Here is a 21,634-nt window from a genome sequence, read left to right as displayed (position 1 = left end):
TTGTCATTGGTTCTCATCATACTCCTATCCCAACAATATTGTAATACATATTATTCAAAGATGCCGCATCTTTTCATATTGTAAATTTTCCCTAAATATTCATAGAAAATATCTTCCCAAATAACATCAATTTCCAAAACCTCAATTGTCCATCTTGGTTCTTTAAAATATAAATATTAATAAACAAACCTTTTTAAATGCTATTGACCATTCAGATTATGACTCATTCTTGGTTTACAACTCATGGGCACTTTTTAGGTCAGTTTTGAAGATTCGCCTTGATTTTCTACTTCGGCCTTCAAAATTCCAACCGAAAATTCCCTGGCAAGCTTTTGTTGGCAAGTAAATTTTCAAAGCCTAAAAAACACAACACAAAAAAATCAACGATAAACAAACAGACAAAAACAACAACCAGTAATATTCTTGTATTATTTGGCAAGCCACACATCATCACTACTAACTAATCCGCAAAATACATCGTCACCAAATCATCATCAACTTACCAATAGTAAAATGGAACAAGCTGTACAACAACTTATTGAAAAGTCTAACGGAAAGGAACACTTTGCTCAACAAATGCAAGACTTTTTAATCTTGTTCAATAGATTTGTCAATGAAAAGGATCAATCACAAATCGATTGGGAAAAGATTAGAACACCTTCTGAGGAAGACGTCAAACCATACGATTCACTCGCTGACGACACTTCCGATGAAGCAATTCAATCACTTTTATCTAAATTAATTGTTATTAAATTAAATGGTGGTTTGGGAACTACCATGGGTTGCACTGGTCCAAAATCAGTCATTCAAGTCCGAGAGGAAGATACTTTCCTCGATCTCACTATCAAACAAATTCAAGTAAGTATTTAATTTTGCCTATTTCTAAACTTTTCAGTTTTTGAACAGCAAATACAACGTTGACGTTCCTTTGGTTTTAATGAATTCATTCAATACTTCAGAAGATTCAAAGAAGATTATCACTGCCCCAAAGTATGCCAATGTTAAAGTTAGAATTGAATGTTTCGAACAAAATCAATTTCCAAGAATTATCAAGGAATCACTACTTCCATTACCATCTGATATTCCAAGTGATTCCAATAAGGAAGCTTGGTATCCACCAGGTCACGGTGACTTTTATAGCTCATTCTTCCAATCACCATTATATAATCAATTCAAACAAGAAGGAAAAGAATATATTTTCCTTTCTAATATTGACAATTTAGGTGCTACAGTTGATCTTAGAGTTTTGAAGTATCTCACTGAAAATCAAGTCGATTTTTGTATGGAGGTCACTAAGAAAACTATGGCTGACGTTAAAGGAGGTACTTTGATCAATTATGATGGAAAGGCTGTTAAATTATTAGAACTTGCTCAAGTTCCAAAACACCACGTTAAAGATTTTGAATCAATCGAAAAGTTCAAGATTTTCAATACCAACAATTTATGGATTCGTCTTCCATCCATTGAAACTCAATTGGAAGAATTAAAGAGAAAGGTTGAAATTATTAATAACGAGAAGGAAGTGGATGGTGTCAAGATTATTCAATTGGAAACAGCTGCTGGTGCTGCTATTCAAGTTTTCAATAAGTCACTCGGTATTGAAGTCCCTAGATCTCGTTTCTTACCTGTTAAGAAATGTTCTGATCTCATGTTAGTCCAATCTAATTTATATAATCTCTCTGAGGGTTATTGCTTGGAAAAGTCTAGCACTGAAGAAGCTCCAATTATTAATCTTGATGATAGTTATTATAAGAAGGTTGGAGACTATCTTTCAAACTTTAGCAATGGTGTACCAGATATTAAGGAACTTACTGAACTCGATGTCCGTGGTCATGTTGTTTTTGGAAAGAACGTTGTTCTCAAAGGAAAGGTTACACTGATAGCAAAGAGCAAGTCTATTATTGCTGATAATACTGTTTTGGAAAATACCACTTTACAACTTGAACCAGTCTCTAAAATGTAAATATTAAACCAAGTTTTTTTTAATTCATTTAAATATTTATTGTTACATAATTAAACCAACAGCAACAGCAACAATAATCAATAATGAAATAATATGAGTAATTGAAAGATGGCTAGCTCCAGAAACTGATTTTCCATTATTTACATTAGTATAATTTCCACTACAAACGTAATTGGGAGTATAAATCAATTCAGTTGACTGTCCATTACAGGAATCTGTTGCAGTGGTCCAATCTCTAACAATCTTTCCAGTTCTTCTCACCATTTCGAATGCAGTTGATGGAACTTTTTTCAATTGATTCAAATCATCACTATCCCACTTATCATTTGGTTCTCCACTAATGAAATAACTTGAACCTTGATCCGCAAAAATCATTCCATACTTTTTCAATGCCTTCAAAATAACCAATGATTGACCAGTATATGAAGATAAATCAAATGAAGCTTTCAATCTGAATCTAGCTCCATACGGAAGATAGGAGGCATCCTTTGGAACCATAATGTTTTGCTGGAGGAATGTAAGCTCTTTGAGCAGTTGGAAGTGTGAAGCGAACTGCATGAGTGATATTACCAGCAGCAACTTCTGAATATTTCATCAAACCAGGGAAAATTGGTAAACCAGCAGCATCTGCTGAGGTAACTGATAATTCATTTGGATAACGAAACATACTGGCATTTCTTTGATTTAAATCAAATTTTGCATTTGATCCACATGTCCAAGAATCACTTCCTGCAACAGATCCAAACATTTCATAAAGAATACAATTATCTGTGTCCAAAACTAACACGTGTCTATTTCAAATTAAATATTGATAAGATATTATCAATCCAATATTAAGAACTACTTACTTATCAGAACCTCCTTCAATCTTACTATTCAATGGAATTGGTGCTGATGTGAAATCTGATTCATCTGGAGCGCCATCAGCAGAAAATTTAATTGTAACCTTACTAACAGAATTTCCCTTTACAGTATTATAAGGAATTCCTGCACTTACGGTTTGTGTACCATCAAAGTATGGTCCGCTAAAATCTGCCTTCAAATTACCTGAATATTTGGCGATATAACAGGAACTCATATAGTCAATTGGATCATTGGAAATGTCACGATTCCATTCATCATTTGGAGGGAAAATATAACACCCACCAATTTTAGGTGGATTACATGCATAGCACAGGTGGAGAATGAACAGTGAGAGAAGGAAGATAGAGAGATAACGTTTAAACATTTTTTTAAGTGTTGAGTAAAGACAGATCTAATCTAATGTCACAAATCGCATAAATTGTAATGAACTTATCAATTAGATGAAGGAAATTAGCCATTTATAACAATGAGATCATTGGTACGTTCACCAAACACGAACCTAAAAGTAATTGCCTTTGTTGCAGCGAGATTTAACAACATAAAATTGATTTTAAAAGTGTTAATGTAAGCAGGGGTTCCCGAGTGGTCAAAGGGGGTAGACTCAAGTTCTACTGCGCAAGCTTCGTGGGTTCAAATCCCACCTTCTGCAATTTTGTTTCCAATTATTTTTCCTCACTGAGTTTTCCTTATTTTTATACCTAATAATCTTCCTACAAATGCCTAATTTATATTCTGAAAAGATGGTATCTTCATCTTTTCTATTTAAAAAGTAAATCATCAATGATGACAACCACCTCAAAATTCCTTGCTGTTGTGAATTTAAAAAAATAATAGTGCTGTTTCTCCAATGTAATTTCATCACAACTGTTTGATTTTCATATTAAAACAATCAATATCATCAGTGATGATTGCAACACTTCACACCTGAGGTTTCCTACCTGTCAAAATTGCATTTTGAACTTCCGAGCTAGCAAATCAAATTTTTTTTTTTAAAATTCTCATAAAATATGAGAAAGTAATAAGAAGAAAAGCAGCAACAATACACTAAAATGAACTCGATGCAAGAACGAAACAACACATTGCTGATATAATTTGTGTGGTTGTTTTCAGAATTTACAATTTAATTTTAAAAAAAATGTTTGAAGATGAATGTAATGTAATTGTTTCTCTGATTGATTTCAAATCGAATGATCATGATGAGAAAATTGATGATCATCACTGCCACTCACAAGAATTAATATCAAAAGAATTTGAATGGCTTCGGAAGATGTTTAAAAAACCACGAATTGTTCCATTTTCGTATAATTTTAAAAACTCTGGATCTATTGGCTTGCCCAATTCAGAAGATTATGTGGATATTAAGATTTCATATCGGTACAATTGTATTTTAGTTATTACTTATGAGAAATTTGAAATTTTTGATAGAAATTGTAATTCATTGATTCATGAAGTAACTTTTCATGGTGCTCTAGTTTCAGTAATGGATGATGTGAATGATGAATTGTATTTGATTTATACGGATCATAGTGAAGAGCCAACAAAGACTAAAATTGTCAAGTTTAGATTGGGTCCATTATTGAGATGTAGTAGTTGGGAAGATTGTGTTGTGTGGAGTAAGGAAACCAATGTGAATGCATTTGGAATTGATATTTTCAAAACAAACTCACAACGATATTTGATAGTTGTTGATAATTTTACAGATTATTTAACTTTATTTAATTGTGAAAATGGAAATGAGGAAAGTGTCAATTCCAAAATTAAATATGGGGCATTTTCATTGTTAGTGATTGGTGATGAGGTGATAATTCCATATGGTGATGAGGTTATTCTATATCAATTGGAATTACATGAAATAGATGATGAAAACAAATCAGTACCATCACTCAAAGTTATCAAATCAAAAGAGTTACCAAAACCATTTCGATTTTATGCAATGGTTTATGACTCTTCGAAACAGTATATCATCCTTACTAGTACACTTACTAATCTAGTTTTAGTTTTAAGGAAGAGTGACTTGGAAATTGTAATGGAGCACTTAATTGATGAGGATGTTTCTGGAATATGTTTGGATGAAACATGTGGTGAATTGTTGGTTGCTCGCTCCAAATACATAGCTAAATTTAAATAATTATCGTATTCATAATGGAATTATCATTCTACTGGTATTGTTTAAATTTATTCAACCAACACCACAATTATTAGGGTCAATAAATTGATAATTATTTCAATGGAATAAAGCTTGCATTCAATAATCCATTCTTGATTGCCTCCTTTCTAATAATTGGATCAGATTGCATTTCTGGGCTTAATTCCGGAAAAACAGTTTTCGGACGGCATTTTACATAGTGCATTGCAATTTCCCTATCATTCAATGCATCCTTTGGTGCATTACAAAGTAAAAATTCACCATTCACATCATATCGAATAATATTCTTGAATTGTTCAATGCTTTTGAATTGATAACTGTAAGGCAAACAATACCAATCTGGATTCAAATGTTGGATATAGGTCAAAACCAATTCATCTATGAACGGACAGTCCTGACAACCATCCCAATAAGTCCAACTACTTGGATTGTGTTTTATAACTTCCAGACAATCAGAAAATGATGCATTTCTAAAGTAATTTTTTAGCTCTGGCGTATAAGTATTGGAATCAACACAATCCTTAATTTGATCTACTGTGAAATCTGAAAAATCATCAATCTTTTCAATATAACCTGATCTTATAATCAAGTCTATTATTTCTGGATCATTGTAAAAACTCTTATCAACTGTTTGAGCTCCAAAAAAAGGTTTAGGTGCTCTCAAAGCAATTAAAACTAATTCTCTATCCATTTTAAAAGTTTCTGATAAATAATTAAAGTATCCTGAATATGACGATAGAGTTGCCTTAATAATATCTCTGTCATCCTTTAAACATTGCGGAATATTACCAATCAATTGTCCATTTTTAGAAAGAAGTTTCAGTACAATTTCCTTATCATTTTTCAATCTGTCAGAGCACTTTAAATACGAACTCGGATCATGATCGATAATTCTCATCACAAACTCTCTATCATCAAAGAATTGAGGTGCACATTGCAATACTGAATAATAAGCTGGTTTTCTTCCAACTATTTCTAAATTATTCTTTGAGTAAAGTAAGGCATCGAATGCTTCTTCATCTTCTTTCCAATTGAAATCAGATTTCATCTCAATGGCAAAGTATCTTCTCTGTTTGATTAGTAAGAGAGCTATTTCTCTATCATTGGAAAATTGAGATGCGAAATATTTGGTGTTAAATCTTTTTGAATAAATTCTTTGAGTGTTTGTCTGTCGAGATGTTGCAAATGTTCTTGTTGGCAATATCGGATAGTTTGACGGTTAACATCAGGAAGGTGCATCCAATGTTCAATCATTTCTTTTGGATCGATTTGACTTTTGACATTTTCAGAAAGTGAGCCATACATATTGGCATACTTGAATACAGCTTTTTTCACCAATTCAATATATTCTTCACATTCTTCTGGAATTGATGTCCACGAATCCCAACAATCATTATCAAGACAAAACTTTACAAATTCAACATTGTTCAAATAAACTTTAGGTAACTTTCCAATAGATTCAGGATTATTTTTGGCTATTTCTAATATGAAATTTCTATCATCAGGATACGGAATGGGATATTCATCTATAAAATAGTGAATACATTCCTTTTTACATTCTGATAAATCTTGCAAATATTCGAATTGTTTCTTTTTGATTTCTAATTCTTGGGCATACTTTAGTTTTAGATTTGGGCTGGATGGTGTTTTATCCAACACGATTGATACTGCTGCATCAATGGATTGCATTCTATTTTTTTTTCTGTGTTGTTCACTCAACCCAGACGTTTCATCTCCACCTCTAAATGCAAAAGTTATTCTAAACTTAAATTTACAAGTTTACTTGATGTAACACTTTCTCATTCCAGTTGCTGATATTGCGTTTTATGATTGATGTACAACTGGAGTTTTTACAATAAACATTTCTAGATATTAATTTCAATTCGAATTGTGGATTCGTCTACAATTATCAATTATTTATTCAATAATAAATGATTGTGGTATTGTTGCATCAGAGTAAATTCGTTCAGCTGCCACAATTAAATCCATCTTTGTATATTCAGTATTTTCCAATTTAATGGTTGAGTATTGAAAATGATTTCTCAACTCGATTATGTGAATATTTTTACAAACCATTTCTCTATACTTGGCTAATAGAATGTTAGGGTCGATTTTACGTGTTTGTGGATGAATGATACCTTTTTGTAATAAATTTTGATAGATACTATGAAAATCAATGAGATATTCCTGTTCTAAAACTGAAACTTGTTCAACTGGTGTACATTTAGAGAGAAATTCTGAAAATGTGTATGTTCTTGACAGTATTTGTCGATCCTTACTAGAGCAAAGGTAAATTGGAAAGTCATTGATATTCGAAACCTCCTCAAAAATCACAAATAACCAACACTTTTGCTGTTTTAAATATCCCCATGGCACATTATCTATATTGGAATTACATAGTAATTCTTTTAAACTGAAATGTTCCTTAATTTCATTGTCAACAAATTTCAAAATCGTATTTCTGAAATTAATATTCCTCAAGAAATTTACAGTGTTTGGTACTTGATGATGTTGTGAAAGATATTGTGGAAATTCGCCTCCCAATCTCTTGATAGCTTGACACATTTCTCTGTTAATTGGAAAACTCTCATTCTTTGTTATAATATTTAATTGAAATATTTCAATACATCTTGTTGTTTTGTGGAATAATCTATTGGTTGACATGTCAAAATAAATACATTGAGCAGTACTATTCATTGTAAATGAATTTTTCAATTCATTTGTATTCTTTGAATAAATATGCACATTTCTACATTCATCTAAACAAAAGAAATAGTTCTCTTGTAAAATTCCAATCATTGAAATTAAATAATTAATATGAATCTTACTAGTTTTACCAATCTTTTCTTCAAATACATAAAGAGAATGAATAGTTTTATCGTCTGAATCTTCATCATCAACTAGAACTGATTCAAAAGCTAGATAGAATCTTCCTCCATTTTCATCATAGTAAAATTGATTAATTTCATGAGTTAAATGTCCACCATCACATTCAGTAATCAAATTCATAATAGGAAAGACAATTTCCCTAATTAATTCCCCATTTGATACATCCAATACATGAATCATTACAAATTCAGTATTAAAATGATCAATTACATAAATTTCATTCTTTGATTCACAAAATATAAAAGTTTGATAATTAATCTTCTCTTCCCAAATTGTGTTTAATTTACTTCTTTCGTCTAATAAGGAAGATTTTGTTAAATAATCTTCTTTAGTAATGTAATAGATGAAATCTCCCTGATCATCAATTTCAAAATCTTCACTTGTTTTAAAGTGAATGTTTCTAATTTCTTGTTTGCTTTCCAAATCATAAATGGAAAGTTCTTTAGAATAGTGGAGAAGGAGTAAATTTTTCTTCTTTGGACAAGTTCGAATACATTTAACATCGTGTGTGAAGCGAATGTGATCAATATATGTGTGTTCGGATTGGATTTCTTTAAATTTTCTTCCTCCGAATTGATTTTGTAAATTGGAGAATAGTTTACTTTCGTATAAAGAATCTGATAATATTATTTTAACATTTTCATCATCTTGTTCATTCATTATTTGAATATTTTCTTCATCATTGTGATGATGTAATTTCTTCTTCTTTAGTGGTGATTCCATTTTTTTAAAGTTTCAACTTTACAATCATTCGAAACATTTCTTATTACTCTTATTGTAATAACATCTCATTCGAGTATTTATTACAATAAGAGTAATAACATCTCATTAGATAATGTATTTGGTTTCTAATGAGATGTAATTACTCGAAACATTTCTTATTACAATAACATCTCATTAGAAACCAAATCTTCAAAAATGTAAAGTTTCATTCAATGCATTTTCCAAATAAATTTCCAACTTTAAATATGAACCCAATAGATTAATATACGAAACAGGGTCAGATAGTTGATTAGACCTGTATCACTTGTTTAGATTGATAATGGTTTGGCTCTTAGTCCAAATAAGGTTGACTGCTGAAATCAGTTTCAAAATCTTTAAATCTCAACCTTGTCTCTAAACTATTCGAAACATTAAAAAAACTAATTGATTCTAATTGACTCAATATGAAACAGTCTATTCTCAAACCAATCCTTCTCGGATTGACTTTGCTTGCTCTCTCCGCCATTGTTGTCATGGGTAACAAGCCAACTGATACCTACGCTGATCATCAACAATATTGTTACAATAAGTGTACTCATTACAAAACTATTCAAGGTAAATGCGTTGATTATGAATGGATTGGTACCAAGAAGGAATGCTGCGATTGGAAACTTGTTGGAAAGGGTAAATGTTTAGAATATAAGAAACTTCACAAGTGTGATAAGTATAGTAAGAATGAAAAGATTTGTTTGGGTCATGGTTACAAACAATTCTGTACTAAAGTAACTAAACACAAGATGTGTGCCAAGTATGAATGGAAGGAATTGTGTAAACATCACGGAAAGAATAATGCATGTGATGAGTATGCTTATCATTTCATTTGTAAAAAGTATGGACATTCGGCTAGATGTGTTGAAGAAACCTACGTTCCAAAGATTAAGTATTATCATAAGAAGAGATGTGCCAAGTATTCTGTTCATTCCTATTGTGCCAAGTATAAGAAACTCTCAAGAACTGTTCAAAAATGGGTTCCAGTTAGTAAGAAACATTATAAGGGTTGGATTGACCATTATTATAAGCAAATTTTGGAAAAGAAATATCACACCATTTGTGTTGCCTATGCCAAGAGAAAGACCTGTACCAGATATGAAAATGTCAAATTCGCCAAAAAGATTGGTTACGAAAAGAAGTGTGTTAAATTTGTTAGAAACAAATTCTGTATCAAGAAGGAAAAGGCCAAGTTCTGTACCAAGTGGACTCCAAGCAAATTCTGTGATCTCAAAGAAAAGGTTAGAGTTTGTAAGGCATTCAGAGAAGATAAGTTCTGTTGTGATTATGCTGCCAAGCCATATTGTACTCAATACAAGACTTTGAAGGCAAGATGTATCAAGAGATCTCATAAGAAGATTTGTGTTAAGAAATCTAAAGGTTATAAGGTCTGTGCCAAGTATAACTTTGTTGGTGGAAAGAAGGTCTGTAGAAAGCATGCTGATAAGAGTATTTGCGCAAAGAAGGAAAGAGTTTGTTCCAAAGTTGATGTTTATCAACCACCAAAGAAAGTTGATACCTATAAGAAGTAAATCTTCTTAGCAAGAACAGATTTAAGGATTTTCTAGAAGAGTTGATTTTGTAAATAAATGAAAATCTGCTGTATCACTACACAATAATTTGAAATATTTTTATAATGTTGGAAAATTTCGAAACAAAAATTCTCTGAGCATTCCACATCAATCATTAATTTAAACAAATTGTATGGAAGTGCAGATCTTCGCTCTATTAAGATAAAAATTGAGCTTGTTATTGTTAAAAATTCTTGTTTGAAATGGTGATTTCTAGTATGATCCAAGACAGAATTTTTACAATGAGAAGTGAAAATTACAATTATGACCTATTTAAGAATTATATTTACTTTTTTTATTTAACAGAATTATTCGTACAAATCAGAGTCGAGGACTTGATCAGCAGTTGTTGATGAAGCAGTTGTGGTATCAGCAGTATCATAATCAGAGAACTTGAAGCTTCTGACATCACCGGCAGCTTGTTGCAAAGATGTTGAGAACATTTCGTACTTTCTAATTTCATGTTCTGGAACAGATTTACGAGCAAATCTCATAGCTTCTTCAAAGTGAGCTCTGGTAATATATGGTACAAAGTCAATTTCTTCACCGAATTCTTCGTCTTCGTCTTCATCTTCCATTTGTTTGGCCTTTCTTTCTTCTTCCTTTTGTCTTTTGAAGTCAACTTCCTTTTGAATAGATTCACGGATAGCTAACTTGGCAGCACGTTGACAAATTTCAGTCAAATCAGCACCAGAGAAACCCTTAGTAGCCTTAGCAATAGCAGTCAAACTAACATCTTGAGCAAGTGGTGACTTTCTGGTAGAAGCCTTCAAAATTGACATTCTTGATGGTTCATCTGGCAATGGAATGTAAATCAATTGATCCAAACGACCTGGTCTCATAACAGCAGGATCGATAGTATCAGGTCTATTGGTAGCACCAATAATGAAAACATTCTTCTTCTTACCCATACCATCCATTTCAGTAAGGATTTGGTTAATAACACGATCAGAAGCACCACCAGCATCACCACTACTACCACCTCTGGCCTTAGCAATAGAATCCAATTCGTCAAAGAACAAGACACAAGGAGCAGCAGCTCTAGCCTTATTGAAAATATTTCTAACGTTAGCTTCAGATTCACCGAACCACATAGTCAACAATTCTGGACCCTTAACTGAAATAAAGTTAGCTTGACATTCATTAGCAATAGCCTTAGCTAACAAAGTCTTACCACAACCTGGTGGACCATAGAACAATACACCCTTTGAGGCTTCTTGACCAAACTTGGCAAACATATCTGGATATTCAATTGGGTATTGAACTAATTCTTGTAATTCTTGTTTAACCTTTTCCAAACCACCAATATCAGCCCAAGATACATTTGGAACTTCAACAACAGTTTCTCTGAGTGAAGAAGGAGATTGAGTTGTAAGAGCAGCTCTGAAGTGATCCATAGTAACACCCATAGAATCTAAAACAGCAGCATCAATAGTATCTTCTTCTAAATCAATCAAATCCATCTTTTCTCTAATACAATTCATAGCAGCTTCAGTACTCAATTGAGCAAGATCGGCACCAACATAACCGTGAGTTTCTTTAGCAACAGCTTCCAAATCAACATCATCATCCAACTTCATATTCTTTGTGTGAATTCTCAAAACTTCCAATCTACCAATTTCATCTGGAACACCAATATCAATTTCTCTATCGAAACGACCGAATCTACGAAGAGCTTCATCAATAGAGTTTGGTCTATTAGTAGCAGCCATAACAATAACATTAGATCTAGAATTCAAACCATCCATAAGAGTGAGCAATTGAGAAACAATTCTTCTTTCAACTTCACCATTAGCCTTTTCTCTCTTTGGTGCAATTGAATCAATTTCATCAATGAAAATAATGGCAGGAGCATTCTTTTCAGCTTCTTCGAAAGCCTTTCTCAAGTTAGCTTCAGATTCACCAGCAAGTTTTGACATAATTTCTGGACCGTTAATCAAGAAGAAGAAGGCACCAGTTTCATTAGCAACAGCTCTAGCAATCAAAGTTTTACCAGAACCAGGTGGACCGTACATCAAAATACCTCTTGGTGGTTTAATACCAATAGATTTGAAGAGTTGTGGATGTCTAAGTGGTAATTCAACCATTTCTCTGATTTGGGCTAATTGCTTTCTAACACCACCAATATCATCATAACCAACTTCATTCAATCTTGCTTCTTCATCTTCTCTCTTAACTGGATCACCTTCACAGTGAATAACAGTATCTGGAGCAACTATACAATATTCATCTGGATCGGTTTCAACAACTTTGAATTCAACTGATCTCATACCACCTCTAACATTGAATAAATCACCCTTTCTAAGTGGTCTATATGCTTCAAGGAAGTATGGCTTCAAGAAGATATCAAAGAGATCACCAGTTAAACCTTCAACAGTATCATCAATTGGAAGGACGTGAACTCTTTTACCATATTTTACATCTGCACATTGCTTGAGGATGATAACATCACCAAGTCTAATACGCAAGTTCTTTCTCATGACCTTGTTCATCTTGATTTTACCTCTTTCACATTCTTCATCAGATAAAACAATAGCAATAGTATCCTTGTGTTTCTTACCAACAATTCTAACAGTATCACCTCTAAATAATTCGAGAGCTTCCATTGTGTCAGGGTGAACACCTACAATACTGTTATCATCTTGGGTGGCTTCATCAACGATCAATCTATTCTTTTCCTTTTGAGACTTGACCTTAGCTAACAATTCTTCGTGTTGCTTCTTTCTTTCCAAGGCTCTCTTAGTTGATGGAGTTGTTGGTTCTTGTTCGTCAGACATTTTATACAAGTAGTTGTGATGGTGTTATTTGATTTATTTTTTTTAAGATGATGTGTCTCTGCGTAGTGTATTTATAGGCCATCAATGATTTTTGCTTGTAGGTTGAACTTGATCAAAATCTAATTTTATTTTTCATTTTCCGTGTGCAAAGGCTTGTTCTCTCTGGTTTAACAAATAATGATGTAAATTGTTTACGTGTTCCAACTACCAAATATTTGAAACTAGATAATAAATAGGTGTTGGTTAACAACACTTTGTAATGAGTTCCTCTGTCATCTTTAGCGTAGTAATTAGGGGGTAGGTTATCTTACCATGTTGCATTTGAAATTTCTAACAAACTAATCTGAAACACTTCCCTATTCCAAACACTCTAAGGTGGTCTGTGTCTGTTACGAGATGAGATGACAAAAGAAAAGAAGGAAGCCAGTTCTTCGTTCATATCGAAGATGAACACAAGAAATTTAATAAGTGTTCTGATTCAAATGCTCTCAATAAATTGAGAGAGTCACTGCCTAGAGAACATGCACCAAACCAAAGGTCTTTCTTATTCTTCCATTACTGCAATCTAACACAGATTTTTGAGAACTGTTTGAGCGGTTCGTAATTTTCTCGAATAAGAATATTATTGCCGTAATCCATCAGAACCAATCCACTTTATTCTTTGGTCACTTTCGGATCAATAAACAACAATCATGCTCAATCATTTTCTTTGATTATTATCTCTTCAAAACAAAAAGAATGCAACAAACAATTGAAGAGTTTCTTGTGCTTTCAATTATTGACAACATAAATGAAAATATTACGGAAAGCAACCTCAATGGGACATCCTTATCGTACTCAGAGTGTCCTTCATGGTTTCCCATTAATTTGAGGTATCAATCAGATTCGAATAATACTTTAAACATGGAATGCCCTGATACCATTGTCATGCCAATATTTTCTGGAGTTTATCTATTCTGTTATATTTCCATATTCTGCATTACTCTCATTGGATTAATATGGAAGAGAAAATCCTCTCATATCAGAGCTAGGTCATTTACATTGTGTTTATTATTGTTGGGCACAAATTTCTATTTCAATGTCGTGAGTGCTTTGAGATTTGTTGTGGGAAGGAGTTTATTTCCTTGTTTCTTATATTCCTTGTTGTTTTTCATGTTGGGTCCTTGTATTAATTTGCCCTCAATTGTGAGAGGATGGAAACATTACATGAACTATCTAATTAATTTTCGAAAAAAGTTTGTAATTCGAAGTGATGTTAGCAGAATGTCAATCGATTCGAGAAAAACTGAAAGTGATGAATCAGTGCTGTGTAGTGGTTGGAATGAACGAATTCTGCAACGATTAATTTGGTGGAATCAGAAAATGGAAAGTTTATGGTTTTCTATTGGAATTTATGGACTTGTTTTATTGATTCACATTGTAGTTTGGTTTCTGGTTGGAATTGTGGAGGACAATTTTTATGCTTCGAATCGTTTCTTTATGAAAACTGGAAGTATTTTCAGTGTGAGTGGATGTTATATCACTAATTTACCGAGTATCATATTGACGAGTTTAATGTTTTTCTATTCTGCTATTGATGTGCTGATTGTGTTGATTTCGTTAAGATCTGATCGAGATACTTTTTCTATTAAGGTTGAAACTATTCTGTTGGCAATTTTGAGGAGTTTACTCACAATAGTTTATTTTGTTTGCTCTCAGGTATTTGAAACTCAAGTCTTGACTCATATCATTCCTTATAGTTATTCAGTCATGATTGGAGGATTTGTGGAAATAATTGTTTCAGTTCTAATTCCTGTAATTAGGGCAATTTTAGACGATTCTGTTGAGGGAGAAAATCTTTTCGAGAGTGAAATTGAACTTGTCCTGAATAATGATGAGATGTGTAAACTCTTATTGGAATTTTCAAGGAGATCCTATTGTCCAGAAGGTGTTCTATTCTACAAGGATGTTCAATCTTTCAAAAGACAAGTTCAGAGCTATTACAATTACAAAGAGGAGAATGAATTGCTCAAAACTAATATTGTGACCAGACACAGAGAAAGGATTACCAATTCAGCAAAGAAAATTGTTGGAAACTATCTCAGTGAGGGTGCTCTCAATGAGTTGAATGTTCCTTCACTTCCTACAAAGAGAAATGATATTTTGGCAAAATTGTATGCCAGTGAAAAGAGTAGTATTGATCATTGTCCACCAAAAAACTTGTTTGATCAGGTGATTTGTGAGACACTGTTGACTCTGACAGAGGTGTTCACAAGATTGAAACAAAAATCGAAGAAAATCCAGAATTTTCTTAAAGAGACTTATGTGGCTCAAAGTACTATTTCACAGATTTGAAGGACTACCTGATAAGAATGAATTTACACTTCTAGAATTTCTAAACTTTAAGGCAATACCTTAATTCTAATAGTAATATTGAAAGCTACCATTCCATTACTGTGAGGATTACACGCAAACTAAGCGAAAAAAAATGCATAAACGAAAACTGGATAAACTTGCAGAGCACGAAATGCTCAACAAAAAGAACAAGCAAGAAGCCACCACATCCAACAATTCTTCCAATTCCAAACCTACTTCGCCAACGAATAGTGCAAACAAAATTGGTACGAGCATAGCAACAAAAGACCTCACAACCGCAACGTTACGTTTAAAATTTGTAAATCGTGAAAAAGAAGCTGAACGAATCGTTAATACCTTAGCTTCCAATAAGCATTCGTCTCTGAGCAATAGTAAATTAGTGTCCCTATTTCAAACTTTTGGAATTGGTAAAACGAGTTTGGTAAGAAGGTTCAGAGAGGTATATGAATTCAAATATGGCGTATGGAAAGAGGAGTACAAATGGATTAGAGACTTACAGTTATTTGAATTGGATTTTAGATATTTTCCCATAGTTCTTTATTCAGGGCAAACTATTGAAAGTATGAGCCAAAAAATTGCTGATTTTGTGGTTTGGTCCTATGAATGCCAATTAATTCAAAAAGCAATAGAAAACACACCACCAGAACTTTTAAAACAACGACGAAGATTTCACCAAAAATTGAAGAATATTACAAATCAAGAGCATTATTCAGCAAGCCAAATATTTCAAGCTTTAAATAGTGATGAATCCTTACCTGAAGGATATTTAGTATTTATTGATGAAGTAGATGCAATTTTGTTGAATGATTTTGAAGGACAATTGAAAGATTCTAAATGGAACACATGTAAGATAGGTTGTGATGATCTGTATTTGAGTCGGTTTCAAGAATTATGGTCAGATGTTACTCACCTTATTACTCCCATTAGGAGTACTGTTATATTTAGTGGACATATTCCAGTACATTTGGCTTTGCAAGAAAATAATCAAATATTCAAAGGAAGTTTACCTTCTGATTACTGTCTTGTCTTTTTGTCCTCAATGACAAAAGAAGTTATTCAAATATTGCTTGAACAAAGTGTTGTGCAAAAAGGGGAATGCAAAATTTCACTATTAGATGCTTTCAAGTTGTTAGGATTAAATGATATTGAGGAATTTATAGATATTCTTGTGGATTATACAGGTACTGTTCCTAGAATAATGGAAAATGCATTCAAAAGCATATTGTACAACTTGAATGATTTATCATCAAGAGAGAAAATTTGTAAAGCTGTTGTAAATTCTGATCAAAAACAAAGTGATATAACCATCAATATCAAGACTAGAGAAGAAGCCAATTTAGTGGCTCAATTATATTTTATCCATTCCTTTGATGTTGCAATACCCTTACAAACAGTGAGTATATTAGTTATGGATTTAATAATAGTTTTAGAAAATATACTTTAACAGGAGTTGGAGAAACTTGATTGAAATAATTCCTTATTTGAAACTCCATTTTCAAGTTTTGGAAGATAATGTCATCAAGATTATCATTCCCAAGCTAATGAAAGATAGTATTTTAAAGAACTTGGCACAATTTAAAGCACCTATCAGTGGAATTCGTTACCAATTATTGCAAAACAATAACAATGTTCTCAAAGCTCCCAAGGCATTGGAATTATCGGTCATTGATCTATTGGCTGAAATGTTAGTTATCTCATTTACAAAAACAAGAGAAGTTATTCTATTTGGGGATTTATGTGGTGGCATATTCAAAGATACCTTTTTTAGTAATTTAGAATTACCTTCCAATTTTGAAACACATAATAAGTTAATTCCTGGATTTTCACCAACAAGTACGACTGAGAAGTTCGACTACCAAACGATGGGATTTGGAAAGTACCTAAAAACTAGTTATACATCATTTATTTCAGTGTTAGATGACGCTATGAGTGGAAATCAATTTTGTGCTGCTATTCCTGGTGGAGAAACAAATACTGGATTTGATATATTAATAACTTTGAACAAAACTTCATCTCAATTATTAAGAAAATTATTATTGTTTGATGTGGAATTGTTTGAAAAGAATTTTACTAAGGATCTTTTACAAAAGGAAATCGATCAAGCGGTAAATTTCCTACCCAATACCTATAGCTGTGATGAAAAACCATCATTACAGGGAGATAATTTACACTTTTTATTAATAATGGTAGTTCTGGGATTTTCAGACGAATTGCAGAGAGTCATTGAAAATAATGCTGATAATTCTGGATCACTTCTAATAACAGAAACATGCTATTTACAGGACGATGGAAAATTAAGCTACACAAAGTCAAGGGTTGGAACAGAGTCTTGGTTACAATTGAAGAAAGGAGGTTTTCAAGTATTATTACTGTCTAAGAAGGGCTTGCAGAATTTATTAAGCAATGAATTGTATTCTCTATTTCATAATTACTGTACGAAAAAGAAAGATTTGTATAGAGAAATGATTTGTTTTCAGTCTGGATTCTTTCAAAATAATTCATCCCCACAAACTTTAGAATATTCACATACTCCTTTTTCAGATATATCATCAAATATTGCAAATATTGGATCCTCTCAAATGCACACTGTTTCACAATATTCTACTAGTGTTTTAAATATTCCAGCATTACAGAGAGCTTCAGGAAGGATAATAATTGGTAATGTTGTTCTCGATAAATTAACTCCAAAATGTTGGAAAGAAGACGAAATACATGTTTTATTGAAAGAGTGTATTGGAATATCCGAAAACAGGCTTGTGATTGTTGAAATTTATGGAAGTGATTTTGAAAATATTATTGACGCACTAATTAGTTTTAATGGTGATAAAGAAGCAAAGATTAAACATGCTCTCTCGCAACCATTGGGAGTCGAAAGTGTAATAATTAAAAACACAATTATTAGATGGGTTTTTAATACTTTACTTGAATATACTAATTAATAAAGATTGTAAACAATATACTAATTTGGTTTCTCTCATTTAGTAATTCACAAGTTCAATAAATGGGAAACTTGAATTGAACGTCGTAAAACTTGGGATTAATCAAGTGATTTGTGACTGTTGACTCAAAGTTTAAATAAGGGTGATCAGCAAGATATTTTACTTCTTCTTTGATAAGTTTCTTTGCTTTTCAGCAGATTCAACAGTCTTCTTGTCAAGCATCAAACCCTTTCTCTTTCTTACAGCATCAATATATTGCTTGGCAATATTTGGAATATTGATAAGACCCTTTTCTCCCCATTCTTCAAGCTCATCTTCAGTGGTTGGAACAAAGAATGGATCCACATCGAGAATTTGCCAATGTGAGAATGCAATTTGAGGTTGAGCAGCACCACTTGTTCTTGTTCTTAATTCTTCTGAAAATCCAAAACTTTCAGCAACTGGCAAGTGACATTTGATAATGAAGAGACCACTTCCTTCCTCCATATCATCTGAATAAATCTTGGCTCTTCTTCTTCTCAAAACATCACAAACACTACCAACACTTTCATTGGTAGCTTGAATTTCACAATCGTACATGGCTTCTACCAATCTTCTTTGACTGTTATCAAAGGATTTTCTACAAGCAGTCTTCATTGAACTCATGATTTGTCCAGTAAATGGACCACCAAAGTCTTCGTCATGAATTCCCTCAGTTTCGAAAACTACATCTTCAATACAGAAACAAACGCCATACATTGGTTCGTCACACAATGGACCAGAGTTTGTAGCAAGTTGGAAGCCTGAAATAAAACTGTGATCAAATTGTTTAAGGGATTCTATTCTTTCAGATGTTTCAACTGGTTCCTCTGTTGCTGTTGTTTCTTCGTCTTCATTTTCTGCCAACATGTCAGCAACTTGTTTGTGCAAAGGTTCAAAGTTTGGTGTTTTGTAATCTGGAATGTGATTCAAGAGTACATTTGGACCAATTCTTCTTGGACCTAAACACCACACATTATCCCACTCAGTTTCCCATTGCTTTCCTGCATCAATAAATTGTTGTTTCAATCCATCAATAACCTCAGAGGTAACAAAGACAGACTTGGATGTTCTTCTAGAGTCGTTAGAGAAATAAGCTCTGAAATCTTCCTTATGTTTATCGATGTAGTGGGCAATATTTTCAGGGAGTGGAATAGCCTTAATCTTGATGGTCCATCTCTTGTTACCAGTTTTCTTAGAGGCTATTACTGGTTCCTTTTGTTGTTCAATAATAGTTTCTCTGAAACTGACAAGTGGTGGAGAAACAGTTATTGGAACCTTGGCGAATCTTTCATTCAAATCTCTTATACATCTTTCGGCATGGACTTCTCCAGCAGTGACAATAACATGTTCACCTGTTTCTTGTACAAGTACTTCAACAGATGGATCGGCTTGGTTCAAGAGTTTGAGACCCTTAACCAATTTTGGCATATCCATCAAATTTTGTGGTTCTATAGCAAATCTAACAATAGGAATAGATTGGACATACATTGCCGAGAAGATTGGTGAATGAGTGCTTGATGAAATAGTGGCAGTTTTCAAAATATGCTTACCAACACCACCCAAACCGAAAATATTACCAGCTGGCACACTATCAACACATTCCAGACCTCTACCCATCAAAAGGAAGAGCTTATCAACCTTGAATTCGATACGATCTTCATTAGGATTGGAAGCATTGTATCTTGGGCCAAGAATATGCAAAGTTTGTCCAACTCTGATTGTACCACTGAAAATTCTACAAAAAGCAACAAGCTTGCTTGCTTCAGTATCATTCTCTTGGTTATTTTCTTCATTTGTTTCTGTTGATTCAGAACCTTCAGTAGGTTGAGCAGAGTCAGTTTCTGTTGTGGAAGTTTCTCCGAGCTCCTTTTGCTTTAATCTTTCTTCTCTGAGTTTTCTCAATCTTTCTCTTTGAAGTTGGATTTGATCTATCTTAGTTGCTGAACCACCTTGGGTTGGTATTTCATCAGCTTCGAACATCTTTGAAACGAAAATCAACACTTCAGCATTATCACTCTTGTCGCATTGCATTAAATTCTTCTTCAGCTTTCTTCTTTGAGTTCTAATTTCAGCATTGACTTGGTTTGATTTCTTAGTTTCATTGGTTTTATCCTTGATTGTCTTTAATTCTGGAATAAGGTCTAAGACTCTTTCCTTTTGAGCTTCTTTTGGATTTGGTAACCTGCTAACAACCATAGATAAGATGGAATCAGACATTGGTAACCATTGATTCATCAATGTTTTAAGCTGACTCTTGTGATCATTCTTTGACAAGAATGCTTTAGATAAATTCAAATCTAAAGCTTGGATCATTTTCTTAATCTTTTCTTCATCACGATTAATCAGTAAACAATCGTATGCACTATAAATGTTTTGCAAAATGAATTGAACAAACATATTTGGTTGATCATCTTTGATTGGCTTTTTTGAGATTGCTTTCTTCTTTGGATTCAAATAAAAATCACCCCAAAGTGTTTGTTGAAGTGTATTCTTATTCATACCCATCTTCTTTGAGAAAATTTCACTAAAATCATTAATTCTAAATCCCCAACCATCATAGGCACTAGCAAACAAAACGTTACCCTTTGATGGTGAGAAAAAGTCATTACTGTCAACTTCATTATCATCAAAAACATTGTCATATTGTTGCTTTGATTGATCCTTTGTTTCCTCTTCCTTTGTATCTTCCTTCTTTTCATCTTGTTCATTAATTTTCTTGAATAATTGAACTGTAACAAAAGTTGTCAATAATACGTTGACTTGTTGTAAAATGTGTAACATTTGTTTGTAAGCTTCCATTGGTGTCATTTGTTTTTCAAGTATCAAACGATCAATCTTATTTAAAACTAGACATGGTTTAATATTTTCTCTGAAGGCTTGTTCAAGAACTGTCTTTGTTTGTGTACAAACACCTTCAACAACATCCACTAACACTAAACATCCATCGGAAAGTCTTGCTGCTGTACTCACTTCACTACTAAAATCCACGTGCCCTGGTGAATCGATTAAATTAATTATATATTCATCCGAATTTTCATCGTTTTTATCTTTATATAATAAACTAATAGCACTACTTTTCATTGTAATTCTCTTTTCTTGTTCGTAGGCTGTACTATCCATGTATCTCATCTTTCCTGCCAAGTTACTACTGATGATTCCATTACTGGATATTAAAAAATCTGATAATGTTGTTTTTCCGTGATCAACGTGAGCAATAATACAAATATTTCTCACATGTTCAGTATCTTGTTGTGTTTGATGAAGTTTCTCCGAGCTAATGTTGACCATTTTTTTATGTTTTCTGAATTTATTATATTAATCAACTTCAAATATTTATTTCATGTTGGAAATTGATGTTG

At 32.8% G+C, this 21,634-nt stretch overlaps 10 protein-coding genes and 1 non-coding gene across 11 annotated transcripts; 6 read left to right on the top strand and 5 right to left on the bottom strand.

The window, feature by feature from the left end:
- The first annotated feature begins 375 nt into the window (after nucleotides 1-375).
- Nucleotides 376-2,743, top strand: NAEGRDRAFT_81056 (UDP-glucose pyrophosphorylase 2-like protein). Its single transcript, XM_002673097.1, has 3 exons — nucleotides 376-858; nucleotides 896-1,959; nucleotides 2,026-2,743. Exons 1-3 carry the CDS (start codon nucleotides 514-516, stop codon nucleotides 2,045-2,047), a joined length of 1,431 nt encoding a protein of 476 aa, XP_002673143.1. The 5' UTR covers nucleotides 376-513; the 3' UTR covers nucleotides 2,048-2,743.
- A 64-nt stretch (nucleotides 2,744-2,807) lies between these two features.
- NAEGRDRAFT_71892 (uncharacterized protein) lies at nucleotides 2,808-3,191 on the bottom strand (the record flags this gene model as incomplete). Its single annotated transcript, XM_002673019.1, has 1 exon — nucleotides 2,808-3,191. The coding sequence occupies one exon, from the start codon at nucleotides 3,189-3,191 to the stop codon at nucleotides 2,808-2,810; it is 384 nt and encodes a 127-aa protein (XP_002673065.1).
- Nucleotides 3,192-3,395: 204 nt separating this feature from the next.
- On the top strand, nucleotides 3,396-3,476 carry NAEGRDRAFT_t540. The gene has a single exon. It is a non-coding gene; the product is annotated as a tRNA-Leu (tRNA).
- A 486-nt stretch (nucleotides 3,477-3,962) lies between these two features.
- On the top strand, nucleotides 3,963-4,955 carry NAEGRDRAFT_71891 (uncharacterized protein; the record flags this gene model as incomplete). The annotated part of the gene is made up of 1 exon (XM_002673096.1): nucleotides 3,963-4,955. The coding sequence occupies one exon, from the start codon at nucleotides 3,963-3,965 to the stop codon at nucleotides 4,953-4,955; it is 993 nt and encodes a 330-aa protein (XP_002673142.1).
- Nucleotides 4,956-4,981: 26 nt separating this feature from the next.
- Nucleotides 4,982-6,662, bottom strand: NAEGRDRAFT_81055 (uncharacterized protein; the record flags this gene model as incomplete). Its single annotated transcript, XM_002673018.1, has 2 exons — nucleotides 4,982-6,042; nucleotides 6,198-6,662. The coding sequence occupies 2 exons, from the start codon at nucleotides 6,660-6,662 to the stop codon at nucleotides 5,047-5,049; spliced, it is 1,461 nt and encodes a 486-aa protein (XP_002673064.1). The 3' UTR covers nucleotides 4,982-5,046.
- A 228-nt stretch (nucleotides 6,663-6,890) lies between these two features.
- On the bottom strand, nucleotides 6,891-8,585 carry NAEGRDRAFT_71889 (uncharacterized protein; the record flags this gene model as incomplete). Its single annotated transcript, XM_002673017.1, has 1 exon — nucleotides 6,891-8,585. The coding sequence occupies one exon, from the start codon at nucleotides 8,583-8,585 to the stop codon at nucleotides 6,891-6,893; it is 1,695 nt and encodes a 564-aa protein (XP_002673063.1).
- Nucleotides 8,586-9,028: 443 nt separating this feature from the next.
- Nucleotides 9,029-10,144, top strand: NAEGRDRAFT_71888 (uncharacterized protein; the record flags this gene model as incomplete). The annotated part of the gene is made up of 1 exon (XM_002673095.1): nucleotides 9,029-10,144. One exon carries the CDS (start codon nucleotides 9,029-9,031, stop codon nucleotides 10,142-10,144), a length of 1,116 nt encoding a protein of 371 aa, XP_002673141.1.
- Nucleotides 10,145-10,461: 317 nt separating this feature from the next.
- Nucleotides 10,462-12,993, bottom strand: NAEGRDRAFT_56300 (uncharacterized protein). The gene has a single exon (XM_002673016.1). It carries the CDS (start codon nucleotides 12,958-12,960, stop codon nucleotides 10,492-10,494), a length of 2,469 nt encoding a protein of 822 aa, XP_002673062.1. The 5' UTR covers nucleotides 12,961-12,993; the 3' UTR covers nucleotides 10,462-10,491.
- Nucleotides 12,994-14,223: 1,230 nt separating this feature from the next.
- Nucleotides 14,224-15,294, top strand: NAEGRDRAFT_71886 (uncharacterized protein; the record flags this gene model as incomplete). The annotated part of the gene is made up of 1 exon (XM_002673094.1): nucleotides 14,224-15,294. The coding sequence occupies one exon, from the start codon at nucleotides 14,224-14,226 to the stop codon at nucleotides 15,292-15,294; it is 1,071 nt and encodes a 356-aa protein (XP_002673140.1).
- Nucleotides 15,295-15,427: 133 nt separating this feature from the next.
- On the top strand, nucleotides 15,428-18,254 carry NAEGRDRAFT_51871 (uncharacterized protein; the record flags this gene model as incomplete). Its single annotated transcript, XM_002673093.1, has 2 exons — nucleotides 15,428-16,496; nucleotides 16,816-18,254. The coding sequence occupies 2 exons, from the start codon at nucleotides 15,428-15,430 to the stop codon at nucleotides 18,252-18,254; spliced, it is 2,508 nt and encodes an 835-aa protein (XP_002673139.1).
- Nucleotides 18,213-21,565, bottom strand: NAEGRDRAFT_59085 (uncharacterized protein). The gene has a single exon (XM_002673015.1). The coding sequence runs from the start codon at nucleotides 21,561-21,563 to the stop codon at nucleotides 18,414-18,416; it is 3,150 nt and encodes a 1,049-aa protein (XP_002673061.1). The 5' UTR covers nucleotides 21,564-21,565; the 3' UTR covers nucleotides 18,213-18,413.
- Nucleotides 21,566-21,634: the final 69 nt, after the last annotated feature.

The sequence above is a fragment of the Naegleria gruberi genome, assembly GCF_000004985.1.
Source record: "Naegleria gruberi genomic scaffold NAEGRscaffold_49, whole genome shotgun sequence".
NCBI lineage: Eukaryota > Heterolobosea > Eutetramitea > Acrasida > Naegleriidae > Naegleria > Naegleria gruberi.
The sequence above is the reverse complement of the archived record's forward strand: the minus strand, read 5'-3'. Positions and strand labels throughout refer to the sequence as shown.

Coding starts and splice junctions, on each gene's coding strand:
- NAEGRDRAFT_56300 (XM_002673016.1), bottom strand. CDS start 12,960: ATGTCTGACGAACAAGAACCAACAACTCCATCAACTAAGAGAGCCTTG.
- NAEGRDRAFT_81056 (XM_002673097.1), top strand. CDS start 514: ATGGAACAAGCTGTACAACAACTTATTGAAAAGTCTAACGGAAAGGAA. Junction 859..895: donor TCACTATCAAACAAATTCAA/GTAAGTATTTAA, acceptor TAAACTTTTCAG/TTTTTGAACAGCAAATACAA. Junction 1,960..2,025: donor CTTGAACCAGTCTCTAAAAT/GTAAATATTAAA, acceptor TTAAACCAACAG/CAACAGCAACAATAATCAAT.
- NAEGRDRAFT_59085 (XM_002673015.1), bottom strand. CDS start 21,563: ATGGTCAACATTAGCTCGGAGAAACTTCATCAAACACAACAAGATACT.